The sequence below is a fragment of the Solanum lycopersicum genome, chromosome 5 (assembly GCF_036512215.1).
Source record: "Solanum lycopersicum chromosome 5, SLM_r2.1".
NCBI classification, from domain to species: Eukaryota; Viridiplantae; Streptophyta; class Magnoliopsida; order Solanales; family Solanaceae; genus Solanum; species Solanum lycopersicum.
Window position 1 is genome coordinate 51463699 of NC_090804.1, and position 14779 is coordinate 51478477.

General features: G+C 35.3%; 1 protein-coding gene across 1 annotated transcript; it reads left to right on the top strand.

Annotated features, from left to right (window-relative positions):
* Positions 1-9155: 9155 nt before the first annotated feature.
* LOC138348878 (uncharacterized) lies at positions 9156-12900 on the top strand. Its single transcript, XM_069298469.1, has 4 exons — positions 9156-9200; positions 10414-10610; positions 11043-11336; positions 11448-12900. The coding sequence occupies exons 1-4, from the start codon at positions 9156-9158 to the stop codon at positions 12898-12900; spliced, it is 1989 nt and encodes a 662-aa protein (XP_069154570.1).
* Positions 12901-14779: the final 1879 nt, after the last annotated feature.

A 14779-nucleotide genomic window follows, 5' to 3' on the forward strand; every position in this document is an offset into this window, starting at 1 on the left:
TACTGTGCCGCAAGGACTTTATGAATGGAATGTTTTACCATTTGGATATAAAAATGCACCAGGTAGATACAAACATATTATGGACAACTATTTTAACCAGTTAGAAAATAATGTTATAATAACCATCTTTAGAAAGTTTGCTACAGAAATATTCTGCGAATAGGTATGCCCAGACTATGCCATCCTAAGGTTGAAACAAATAGGCAAGAAGGCCGTTTAGGGGAGTAAACAAAGTTGAGGCGATGTTAGGGTAACTGATCAAAGAAGAAAACTGTAGTAGTGACCAGACGAGATGATTATTAAACCATTATTATTACATAATAAATAAGTATAATCTATTAAGAGGTTGGAAGGAATAAAATTTTTAGCGAAAAAAATGATTAAAATAAACTCCTATTTATTAGAAGATGATGTTAATTATAAGATATTAATACTCTATATATTGAAAGGTCTTAATACAGATATAAAAAGAATAATTTATGATAAATTATTGACATATGAGATAATAGAAGAAACAACTCAACGTTTGGTTGAATTAATTATACCAGATGATTTTGACATAGATTTATATGATGATCTAGAATTATTTATAGATCAATGATAGATTATTTGTACTTACAGTATTGGAAAGAAACCAAGGAAGACATAGAACTACTTGAAAAACTACTAATTGAAAATTTATACGACTATTTGAGAACTAGAGAAAGTGAACATTTAGAATATATTGTAAATAATGCTAATGAAATACAACGATTAGAACTACTTAAAAAAAATATTACGAAAAAATATTTCATTCATAAAAATATGAAGAATAATCTAACATCAAACAAAATAACTACTTAGACAAAAAATAAGATAGAAAGAAAAGTACGAAAGACATTGAAAAAGTTAAAAACCTTATACATAGAATATGAACTATCACAACTTGCTAAAACAAATAATAACAAGACAATGATAAATATAATTTCAAAAACAGAATATAAATATGTTTGTTATCTGAAAAAACAATATGAACAAAGAAACATATAAGCAACAACCGGTAGAAAAAATAATTGAAAAAAGACAAGAATTACAACATAGAAAAAGAAGATTAGAAGAAAATATATTAGCAGGAGTATATAATAAATCAATATTAGCACAAAGAAAAGTTATATTTATGTTAAAAATACAAATAGATTGCCTCGAATATAAATTGCAACATAATATAAGTCATAAACCATAATAAATAAAGAAGAATTTGCAGTAGACGAAAAGACATATGAAAATCAAGATGGCTTAGTAATAAAAATAATATTTTCAAATTTAGGAAGACGATATAAAAAAAATAGGAAATAACTTATACTTAATGTTAGAAAAAGAAACAGCAAAATTAGAAGATAGTTTGACAGCTATGGTAAGAATAACAAAAGAAAACGAAGAAATAGATAAATTAAGAGAAATTGAAAAAATAAAAATACAAGCAAAGCAAGAAGTACGACATCTACAAGAAATAAAAAATACAAGAATAAGTAAATTACAAAAAGAATCAGCTAAGCTAAAATTATTATATGAAACCAAACAAAAAGAGAAACAGGAAGAAAAAGATAAAGAACTTGAATTAACTAATGAGATAAACAAGATGAAACAAAAATTAAATGAAAATCTAGAAATAGACGAAATAGAAGAAATAAATGAATCAGATACAACAAAAGATCAAAAATCAGAAATAAGTGATATAAGTGAAACATACACAGAAATTATAGAACAAATAAATAAGCCAAAAAATTAGAAATAATTACAAGAGATATGAATCGACCCAGTACATCAAGAGTTAAAACTCCAGATAATAGTCCTAGAAGTAGTCCTAAATGGACAACACCAACTTATTATACAGAAAATTATGAACAATCACATAAAACAAATGCAATAAGGAATAGTAGATTAAATAAAAAATGGACACCTAAACCGATAACCGAACAATATAACATTTTAGATCTAGATTGTGTTATAGATATAAATAGAGCAATACTATTATGGGGAGGAAATATATCTAAACAACTAATTGATAAAAAAATAACCACAAAAGAAACGCCGAAATATATAGAAAGAACATTTGTTGGAACAACAAAATTATGGATAGAAAATTTATCCCCAGAAAGTCTAGAAACACTTAGAAGTGATAAGAAAATAGATGGATCTCCATCAACAACAAATATAGATATTCTAGATAAATATGAACTAGCAATAAGAAATGAATTTGGTGGTATGACCACAGAAATAAAAGAACAAAATAGAGAAAAAATAATAAATAGACAACTTATGACAAAATTAGCTATATGTAAAATGTGTTATATAGAAGAATACACATGTGCATTCAAAGAATATTATTACAAAGCAAGACATGATATAAATGAAGCAAAAAAAATGAGACAACAATATTTTACTCAACTACCAGAACCATTTAGTACAAAAATAATTAAAGATTGGAACAATGAAGGATTAACAGATACTTTAGGAGCTAGAATAAAATTTTTACATCAATGGTTTGTACAACTATGTGAAAACCAAAAAGAAAAATTAAAAATGGAAAAAGTACTAATTAAAAATTTAGCCTGTTTTAAAAGTAAAGCAGCACCACAGTTTGGATGTACGAATAAATATTATAACAAGCAAAAACCTAGACGATACAAAAATTATAGAAAAACTAAAACTAGGTATAAATATAAAAAACAAAGACAAAGATATTATGTAAAAAACTATAAAATAAAAAGACCATATAGACCAAAAAGAAAGCCATCACAATGTGCTTGTTACAATTGCGGGAAGATAGGACACTTAGCTAGAGTTTGTAAGTTACCCAAGAATCCAAAAAGAAAACAAATTGCAGAAATAATCATAGATAATGATGAATAAATGCAAATAGAATATGTAGACTATGAATTAAGTGAAAATGATAGTATATATGAAGTATCAGATATAGAAACTGAAAACGAAGAAGAAAATATTGATCTAGATAATGATGTAATGACAGAAGAAATCTAATGTCTAAAGACGATATAAAAATAATATCCAAAAAAGACTATCAAAATGAAGAATTATCAGAACAAAAAATTATATTTGATAATACAATTTTTGAACAAATAAAAGGAAAAGAATTAGACTTAAGTGTTGAAAAAATACTTGAAATACCTATAATAAGAAATCGGTTTAAAAGACAAAAAGATGAATACTATGTAGTTAGCCAGAAAGAACACATCATAGATTGTAAATATACAAAAGGAAAAGCACAAATACATATAATAAATAAGAGAATAATTAATAAAGAAAGACAAGATAGAAAAGCTAAAATACCCATAAGATACGTACACTTAGGAGGAACAAAAATATTGATAAAAGCTTATTTTAGAGAAGGAATAGATACACCTATTGAAATATACTTAGCAGATGATAGAATTATACATCCTATAGAAAAAAGCGTAATTAGTGCAGTAAAAGGAAACTTAATATACCAAAAATTTGAATTTATAATAAGTGTCAACTGCACAGTAGCATTAACAGATAGGAATATAGATAAATCATTGGTTTTATATTGAAAAATGACGGGCATAGAATTAGTACCAGGCATTAAAATATTTACAGCAAGATGTGAAAACCAATACATATTAACAACAAAAACATAAAGTAACAGCAAGAAATAAAATTGAAAAAATAAAAATAGAAAACCCTTATGAAAATATAATTACTGTAATACACAATAATGACTATAGCTATAAAGAAATTGACATAGAAGAAGATTTAGAAATTGTAAAAGAAAGATTAAGCACTTCAAGCGTACAAATACATTAACAAGAGCTACCTCATCAAGAATGAGTACATCTAAAAGGAACTATGAAATCCCACAAAACTTATTAGATAAAGAAGAGATAACACCATACCATTACTTCATAACAAGAATAATAGACAAAAGAAGGTATAAAATTTTAATAAATACAGGACAAGAAGAAAATTACATAATAAGAGAGTTAGAATTAGAAACAGAAATTATAAAAACAGGACACTTGTGCCCTGGATTACGTAGTGAGATAGTAAACACAAATGAAGAAATGACAGAAAAAGAAATAATTATAGGAGGAATACCCTTAATAATACCATTTAAAATATACCAAGGAAGTCAGAATATTACATTAGGAATAAAATGGTTAGAAAAAGTTAAACCATACAATATAGAAAATGAACAATTAACAATAACTTGCCAAAATAATAAAATAATTATCAAAAGAACAAAATGAATAATGAAAATATATATACTTGCAAAAATTATTGTAGAAGGATATCACAACAGATATTATACCCCCATGATAGATACAGGAGCAGAAGCAAATATATGTAAATATAATTGTTTACCAGAAGATAAATGGAAAAATTTCAAAACACCTATGGTGGTAACAGGATTTAATAATGAAGGAAGTATGATTACATATAAAGCAAAAAATATAAAAATATAAAAATGGGATAAAATACTTACAATAGAAGATATGTATAATTTTGAATTTACAACAAAAGATATGTTATTAGGAATGTCATTTCTAAAAAGATTTTACCCACATATTATAACAAAAACACATTGGTGGTTTACTACACCATGTGGAAATAAAATAAGAGAAAAAATAATAAATAACAAACAACGTAAACCTATAGCATGGATAAAAGGAAGTGAAAAAATAAATCAGGAAATGGAAAACATAAGTAAAAATCAAGTAACACAATTAGAAATTATAATATTTACCATAGATAAAGTTAAAGTAATTAACGAACAACTAGAATTACTATATAATGAGAATCCATTACAAGGATGGGAAAAACATAAGATGAATGTAAAAATTGAACTAATAGATGAAAATAGCATAATAACACAAAAATCATTAAAATATAATTTTGATGATTTAAAAGAATTTAAAATACACATAGATCAACTATTGAAGAATAATTATATACAAGAAAGTAATAGCAAACATACAAGTCCAGCATTTATAGTTAATAAACATAGTGAACAAAATAGACGTAAAAGCAGAATGGTCATAGATTATCGCAATCTAAATGCTAAAACTAAAACATATTATTACCCAATACCAAATAAGATACTAAAAATAAGACAAATACAAGGATATAACTATTTCAGTAAATTTGATTGCAAATTAGGATTTTATCATTTGAAACTAGAAGATGAATCTAAACAACTAACAACATTTACTATACCGCAAGGATTTTATGAATGGAATGTTTTACCATTTGGATATAAAAATGCACCAGGTAGATACCAACATTTTATGGACAACTATTTTAAACAGTTAGAAAATTGTATTGTATATATAGATAATATATTACTATATTCCAAAACACAAGATGAACATATTAGGTTATTAGAAAAATTTATACATATAATTAAACAATCAGGTATAAGCTTAAGTAAAAGGAAAGCCGAAATTATGAAACCACAAATAGAATTTCTAGGAATACAAATAGATAAAAATGGAATAAAATTACAAACTCAAATAGTACAAAAACTAATCACCCTTGATGAAAATATAGATACAAAAAAGAAATTACAATCCTTTCTAGGATTAGTAAACCAAGTAAGAGAATATATACCAAAATTAGCAACACATTTAAAACCATTACATAAAAAACATAAAAAAGATGTTGAATATCATTTCGACAATAAAGATAAAGAACATATAAGACATATTAAGAGTTTATGTAAAAAATTACCAAAACTATATTTTCCTGATGAAAATAGACCATTTACTTATATTGTTGAAACAGATTCAAGTGATCATAGTTATGGAGGAGTTTTAAAATATAAATATGAAAAAGAAAAAATAGAACACGATTGCAGATACTATTCAGGATCTTATGCAGAGACACAAATAAAATGGAAAATAAATAGAAAAGAATTATTTGCATTCTATAAATGTTTATTAGCATTTGAACAATATATTATTTACAATAAATTTATTGTAAGAACAGATAATACACAAGTAAAATGGTGGATGACTAAAAAGGTACAAGATTCAGTTACAACAAAAGAAATAAGAAGATTGGTGTTAAATATATTAAATTTTACATTTACAATTGAGATAATCAAAACTGACAAGAACCAGATGTTATTTCTGGAAAACTGGATGAGACGGCGGATCCCACGACGGACCGTCATGGGCACGACGGACCGTCGAGGGGGTCTCGTTTCAAAACACTTAGAAATTCTGAAAAATGAGTACTGAAATCGACTCTCTGAACTTCGTAACGGAATGGCAGGACGGACCGTCACAGGCGTGACGGACCGTCACAGACTCTTCAGAGAATTGAGTCTCTGAAATCTATGACGAAGCAGCAGGACGGACCGTCGCAAGCACGACGGGCAATCACAGGCTGCATAATCCCAAGCTGAGTCGGATTTCTTTAATGTTTTAAGGGACGTTTTTGACTATTCCTGCTTTAAATGTAAAGTTAGTGGGTTAATGTTAATAAGTCTAATTACTTGGGGGTTAAAAGAGGTAACCTTGACTAAATTAGTGGGTTATTATTGCCATCTTTTATTCTTAATTATATGCTAACTAGGGTAAAAGAAAGAGGGTTTGAATAAAGAAAATAGAAGGAACAAAGAGAGAGAGAGGATCGAACGAGAAGAGGAAAACACAAAGCTTTGGGGAATTTGCTTGCTTGATCACTAGTCTTCGGTGGAGGTAGGTTATGGTTTTTAAACTAATCGTAGTAAACTCTTAATAGCGAATGATATGTATGGGTAGTATTGAGAAACCCTAATCTACTTTGTTAATGATGATGCCTTAGTGTAAAAGAAGGCTTGATGAACGAAAGTAGTGAGATTAGGGGATCGGGTGCCACGTTCCGGTACCAGGATAGTATATGAGGATTGGAGTGTCAAGTTCCGACACCAGGATAGTATATGGATCGGGTGCCACGTTCCGGTACCAGGATAGTATATGAGGATCGGAGTGTCACGTTCCGACACCAGGATTGTATATGGATCGGGTGCCACGTTCCGGTACCAGGATAGTATATGAGGATTGGAGTGTCACGTTCCGACACCAGGATAGTATATGGATCGGGTGCCACGTTCCGATACCTGGATAGTATATGAGGATCAGAGTGTCACGTTCCGACACCAGGATAGTATATGGATCGGGTGCCACGTTCCGGTACTAGGATAGAATATGGATTGGGTGTCACGTTCTGACACAAGGATAGAATGAGGATCGGAGTGTCACGTACCGACACGAGAGGAATAAAGATAATGAATCTTGAAAGATGTTAATATACTCAATCTAATGAACCTAATTCCCAAATGAGTATGATGAGGAGGCGTGAGTCCTCATTGATGTGCTTGGTGTTGTAACCAAGGGTTATGGTAATTGTAAATGCTGCATGCTAAGGATATTAGTTGATTTTGTGATGTTATCTGATATATACTGTTTTCTATTTTGAGTTGGCGGATGATACCTACTTAGTACTTGTGTTTGTACTGACCCCTACTTGTATTTGTTTTCTTTGTTAATTGTGGAGTGCAGCAAACGTACCGTCGTCTTCAACTCAACCGCAACTCTAGCCAGTCTTTATTACTCCGGATATCACGGTGAGCTAATGCTTCTAGCTTGGACTGGATCCTCCTCTTCATGTCTTGATGCCTTGAAGTTCCGGCATGGACTAGCTGTTTATGTATTTTAGCTTCTTAGATACTCTTAGATTTAGTAATTTGAAGTATATGTTCTTGTGATGATGTAACGACTCAGAAAGTCATTTTTTGAAATTTTAAATATTAGTGTAACTTGAGTTAATAAATCGATAATTAATGGACTAAAGTAATCATTTAATAATACTTTATAAATCATGGGTTAAAATGAATTAAATTGTTTAGGGTTTGTCACATTTAATACATAATTATTTTATTAATTAAATAAAAGACATAAAAAGAGAAAAGAGTCGGAGAACCTTACCTGTAGACGCCGAAGGCAGCCACACGATCTTCATCAGGTAAACCAGTAATATGTCTTGTTTATATAATGTCTTATGTGTATGGCGTTAGTTCTGATGGGAGGAAATTAATTGAATATTTAAATTATGCACTTCACTGGAATTTGGTCTTTAGAGGATAAGTTTGAGAGGAAAATCTTTTGACATATTGATAGCTAATAATTTGTAAGTTTTAGATAGCAAAAAAATAATAATATTATGTTAAATTATAGGGAGTATCTACGGTGTAGTGGATTGATATTTAATGTTTTTCCAAAAATTGGTGTTTCAAATCAATGTATAAATATTGTTTTATGGGTTACCGCTAACAAGAACTAAGACTGTGTCTTAGGAAAATTATGACTAGTGATTAGGGGATGTGATTATTGAATAGATGCACTGATAATATTCTTTCTAAAATTATTCCACGAGCATATATTAGTTGCGATTTAAGTGTTGATTTTATAACTCGGTTTGATTTCACAAATTGTATAATCATTACATTATAATTCAAGTTTTGATATATTGAGATAGGTAATTAAATATCAAATGAATTATATTATATGAAAGCTTTTAAGGTTGTAGTTTTAACCTTAGGCTTGAATTTGAGAAGTGTGAGAGTTGAAGTATTAATTGACATCAAGATTAGGAACGTGAGTATAGATTGGAGTGAGTTTTGGGTATATACTAGAAGCATAATAATATGAGGTTGTTAGTTTTGAAATCTTTATTATGGTCATTTCTTTGAATAGATTGCTTTGAGTTGGAAGTTCAACGGAAAGGGAAGGCTCAAGTCCCAGAGTGATTATTCGAGTGGTTGAGGCAAGTGGATTTCTAAACTCTTGTTAAGCGTACGAAATTCGTGTATTTCCTTGTGTGATGTTGAGAATGATTTGGAGACTTGATGTTTATTTGTTGGTGTTGTATTTCTTGTTGTAAATTGTGCTTTGTTATCAAATGGTTATCTCCTCCTTTTCATTTGAGCATGTCATTTGCATTGCATCTGAGACATGGTTGTGGTAAGAGGATGATGTACTATTTTCGAGGGTCGTATCGCGCGCCGCGATGGATATTATATTTCGAGGAACGTATCGCGCGCCGTGAAGGTTACTATTATCGAGGGTCGTGTCGTGCGCCGCGACAGATGCATGGATAGATTTGTCCACCATGGGTCCCGGACTGAGAGACAGCGGGTGTGTATCATTAGGGAAGACATGCATCACTATACTTGACATTGCATCTCATGGCATTACACATTTTATTATTGATGAACTTGAACACGTGTTTTGTTGATCTTGTGAGTGTTTCTCTGTGAAGCTTGTGACTGTTGAATATTGAGTTGTTATTGAGAATGTGTAAACTGATAGAGTGTGGTTATTTAGTTGTGTGTTTGGTAAACTGTAAACTATTAGACTGTAGCGTGGAGGTTTAGATATGGTGTAAGAAGTGCCCGTATTTTGTTCACATAACTTGTGTTTAGAGGTTTGCTTGTTGGGTACCGCGTGGTTTGGTACTCACCCCTTGCTTCTACAAATTTTTGTAGGATACGAGCCTGGATCTTCGTGATACCTGTCATTCTTTTCGTTTCCGAGGCATCTTGTGGAGGATTGTGAGGTAGCTGCTTGTCATCTCATCGAACTTTCCTACTCCAGTTTATGACTTTGTTTTTACTTGAAAGACAACTTCATGTTAGACTTCTATTTTATTTCAATTCTAATATTTACATTAGAGGCTTGTGCACGTGACAACCTGATTTTGGGGATTGAATTAATATGACTTGGTTTCATAATAGGAATTGTAGTTGGATTGTCATTTACTTCCACACTTTGTTAGATATTTGGTTTTAGGCTGACATGTCTTGGTGGGATAAGAAGAGTGCCATCACACCCATTTTTGGGTCGTGAGAAAATGGTATCAGAGCCCCAGGTTCATAGGTCTCACGTGTATACAAGCCGAGTCTACGTAGAGTCTCAGGGATCAGTACGGAGACGTCTTTACTTATCTTTGAGAGGCTACAAGGATTACTAGGAAAACTTCTTTTTGTTCATTCTTTCTCATCGTGCGTAGTCACCTTCTTTAGTACTGACTTGTTGTATACTCTTTTGACAGATGACGAGGACTAGAACTAATGTTACTGGTGGTAGAGGGGAGGCACTTCCCGAGGCAGTTGTTGAGGCCCCAGCTAGGGGTAGGGGTAGATCTCGAGCTAGAGGTCGTGCTAGTAGTACGACAGTAGCCAGAGGTCGTGGACGTGGAGCAGCACCATTGAGAGGTAGTGCTAGAGAGGTCTCTACTGAACCTCAGATTGATGACAGAGAGGACCAGGTTCCTCCAGATCACGTAGTCACACCTTTGCTTCAGGATACGCTATTGAGGGTGTTAAGTGTGCTAGAGGGCTTTTCTCAGGGTGGTGGTGCAACTACCACACCACATGACTCTCATACTAGAGGGGGGGCTCAGACCCAAGAGCAGCAACAAGCTCCGGTTGCTCAGGATGCGGTGGGGCAACTACCAGTAGATCCCGCGGTTCATAATGATATTGCACCAGCAGTTGGGGGTCAAGTTGCATCGATGGTTGTTCTGACAGAGGATGAGCAGCGTAGGTATGAGAGATTTCGAAAGATGGACCCACCTCAGTTTCAGGGTGGGAAGAGCGAGGACGCTCATGAGTTTCTAACTACCTGCCGAGAGTTACTAGAGGTGGTTGGATTGGCTGAGTCCCATGGGGTTAGATATGCTACACTCCAGCTTCGTGGACCAGCGAGAGACTGGTGGAGGACTTATTCGGGGGTTTTTCCAGTTGGATCTCCTCCAGTGACTTGGGAGCAGTTTGCTAGTGCATTCCAAGATCGTTTTATCCCAGGGAGCGTGAGAGAGGAGAGTCGCTTGAGGTTTGAGAGTCTGAGACAGGATGGTTTATCGGTTACAGAGTATGAGGCGCATTTTTGCCAGTTGTCTAGGCATGAGTTTGCCATTATTCCAAATGAGACAGAGAGGATCCGCAGATTTGTGAGGGGATTGACTTTCTCTATCAGGTCAGCTGTGTTTCGGACATCTAGGGAGGGGACTTCTTTTCAGTCCATTGTGAGCGCCGCCAAAGAGGCAGAATTGATGGAGAGAGAGGAGTTTGGGGACCCTAAAAGGGCCCGTATATCAGGACAGTTTCATGGTGCCTCATCTGGAGGTAGGGGTTCACAGAGAGTGAGTGGTTCTTTTCAGCAACAGGGACCTATTCATGCATCTATGCCGACATTTGAGGGTGGCCAGACATCTAGGGGTTCTTATAGCTCGGGTCAGAGCTCGTACGGTTCACAGCAGCGACCTACAGGGTGAGGAAATTATAGTGGGTTTTCAGGGTCCACACAACAGTTCCCAGGTCAGAGATTTTGTTTTACTTGTGGAGATCCCGATCATCTAATGCGGTAGTGCACTTCACAAAGGGGTCGTGGTGGGCCTCGACCTAATTCTTCATTCCATACTAGACCACCAGCACCACAGGGTAGAGGTCGTGGCAGAGTTAAGTCAGGTAGAGGTGATAGAGTTTCTAGTAGTGGTGTTGCAGCTCAACAGAGTGGGGGTAGAGGTACCACCCAGGATGGAGGTGGACGAGGAGGCCACTGCTATGCTTTCCCCGGGAGACCTGAGGCAGAGACCTCTGATGCTGTTATTACATGTATCATCCCAGTATGCCATCGACCTGCGTCTGTGTTGTTTGATCCAGGTTCTACATTCTCTTATGTGTCTACGTATTTTGCTGCTAAATTTGATATGATATGTGATAGCATGACTGTACCTATTCGTGTTTCTACACCCGTGGGTAAGCCCTTAGTGGTGGATCGAGTGTATCGATCCTCTCTTGTTTCTTTGGCTAGGTATGACACTTGGGTAGACTTAATCATTCTGGGGATGGTGGACTTTGATGTTATCTTGGGTATGGATTGGCTTTCTCGTTATCATGCTTTCCTTGATTGTAATGCTATGACTTTGACTTTAGCAATGCCTGGTGTTCCGAGGGTTGAGTGGAAGAGTGTTAGTGGTTCTTATCCTAGAAAGGTCATCTCTTTTATCCGTGCTCAGAGATTGGTGGAGAGGGGGTGTTTGTCTTACTTAGCTTTTATTCGGGATACCAGTGTTGAACCACCTTCCATGGACTCTGTTCCTGTGGTTCAGGAGTTTCTCGATGTATTTCCTTCTGATCTTCCAGGTGTTCCTCCCGATAGGGATATCGATTTTGCTATTGATTTGGAGCCGGGCACTAAGCCTATTTCTATACCTCCATATCGTATGGCCCCAGTAGAGTTGAAAGAATTGAAGGATCAGTTGCAAGATTTATTGAGTAAGGGTTTTATTCGCCCTAGTGTATCACCTTGGGGTGCCCCTGTATTGTTTGTGAAGAAAAAGGATGGGACTATGAGAATGTGTATTGATTACAGACAGTTGAACAAGGTAACAGTTAAGAATAAGTATCCTCTTCCACGTATTGATGACTTATTTGATCAGTTACAGAGAGCATCATTGTTCTCTAAGATTGATTTGAGGTCTGGGTATCATCAGTTGAAGATTAGGGCATCAGATATCCCTAAGACAGCTTTTCAGACCCGGTATGGGCATTATGAGTTTCTAGTGATGTCCTTCGGATTGACTAATGCCCCTGCAGCATTCATGGAATTGATGAATGGGGTGTTTCGACCATATCTTGATTCTTTTGTGATTGTTTTCATCGATGATATCTTGGTTTATTCTAAGACAAAGGAGGACCATGTCCAACACCTGAGGATTGTACTTCATAGGTTGAGAGAAGAGAAGTTGTATGCCAAGTTCTCAAAGTGTGAGTTCTGGCTTACTTCTGTGACATCTTGGGACACGTGGTGTCCAAGGAGGGTATTAGAGTAGATCCGGCCAAGATTGAGGCAGTTAGAGGCTGGACGCGACCTACTTCACCTACTGAGATTAGGAGTTTTATGGGATTGGCAGGATATTATCGACGATTTGTTCAGAGTTTCTCTACTATTGCAGCTCCATTAACTAGATTGACTCGACAGGATGTGCATTTTCAGTGGTCTGATGAGTGTGAGCGGAGCTTTCAAAAATTCAAGACTTTATTGACTTCAGCTCCTGTGTTGACTCTACCTGAGGAGGGTGTAGACTTTACAGTGTATTGTGATGCTTCAGGAGTTGGATTGGGTGGTGTGTTGATGCAGAAGGGAAAAGTAATTGCTTATGCTTCTAGGCAATTGAAGTCCCATGAGAAGAACTACCCTACTCATGATCTAGAGTTGGCAGCTGTGGTATTTGTACTTAGGTTATGGCGTCATTATTTGTATGGAGTGCATTGTGAGATCTTCACTGATCATCGGAGTCTTCAGTATATCGTTAGCCAGAGGGATTTGAACTTGAGGCAACGGAGATGGCTTGAGTTGCTGAAGGACTATGATGTGACCATTCTGTATCATCTAGGAAAGGCCAATGTTGTGGCCGATGCTCTGAGTAGGAAGACTCCTAGCATGGGGAGTCTTGCAGCGCTTAGTATTGAGGAGAGACCATTGGCTAGAGATGTGCAGATATTAGCTAACAGTCTTGTCCGCTTGCAGATTTCAGAAGAGAGTGATGGGATGATTGCTTTTATTGAGGCTCGGTCTTCTTTAGTAGAGCAAATTCGTGCACACCAGTTTGATGATGAAAAATTATGTCTCATTCGAGATATAGTATTGAGAGGGGAAGCTAAGGAGGCTGTCCTTGATTCTGCTGGTGTCTTGCGGATCAGAGGCAGAATTTGTGTGCCCAGGACAGGCGATTTGATTAGATTGATTCTTGAGGAGGCCCATTGTTCTCGGTATTCCATCCATCCGGGAGCGGCGAAGATGTATCATGATCTGAGTCAGCATTACTGGTGGTGTGGGATGAAGAGAGATATTTCAGACTTTGTTTCGAGGTGTTTGACTTACCAGCAGGTCAAGTGTGAGCACCAGCGGCTCGGGGGTTTATCTCAGAGGATGCCTATTACTACTTGGAAGTGGGAGAGGATTACTATGGACTTTGTTGTGGGTTTGCCTACCACAGTGGGTGGTTATGACTCTATTTGGGTTGTTGTTGATAGGCTGACCAAGTCTGCCCACTTCATCCCGGTTCGGGTAAAGTATACAGCAGAAAAGTTAGTCGAACTATATATCAGTCAGATTGTGCGACTACATGGAGTTCCTATTTCTATCATATCATTTCGAGGTTCACTATTTACTTCTCACTTCTGGAAGGCATTACAACATGGTCTGGGTACTCATTTAGATATGTGTATGGCATTTCACCCTCAAACAGATGGTCAATCTGAGCGGACCATTCAGGTATTGGAAGATATGCTTCGAGCGTGTGTGATCGATTTTGGTGCTAGATGGGATCAACATTTACCATTAGCGGAGTTTGCCTATAATAATAGTTATCACTCTAGTATCCAGATGGCCATATTTAAGGCGTTGTATGGAAGACGGTGTAGGACTCCGATTGGTTGTTTGATTCGGCAGAGATGGACTCTTTGGATACAGACTTGCTTAGAGATGCTATGGAGCAAGTTCGTATGATTCAGTATAGATTATTGACAGCTTAGAGTTGACAGAAGAGTTATGCAGATCGGAGAGTTAGAGCCTTGGTGTTTATGGAGGGTGATCATGTTTGGCTCCGAGTATCACCCATGAAGGGTGTGATGAGGTTTGGAAAGAAGGGCAAGCTTAGCCCTAGGTTCATTGGACCTTTTGAGATTTTGAGCCGAGTGGGAGAGGTG

What these genes read in the sequence shown, in the direction of transcription:
- LOC138348878 (XM_069298469.1), top strand. Translation starts at nt 9,156, where the DNA reads ATGGATAGATTTGTCCACCATGGGTCCCGGACTGAGAGACAGCGG. An exon ending in ACAGAGGATGAGCAGCGTAG is followed by an intron (nt 10,611 to 11,042) that starts GTATGAGAGATT and finishes TTTCTCTATCAG; the next exon opens with GTCAGCTGTGTTTCGGACAT. An exon ending in TCACAGCAGCGACCTACAGG is followed by an intron (nt 11,337 to 11,447) that starts GTGAGGAAATTA and finishes CACTTCACAAAG; the next exon opens with GGGTCGTGGTGGGCCTCGAC.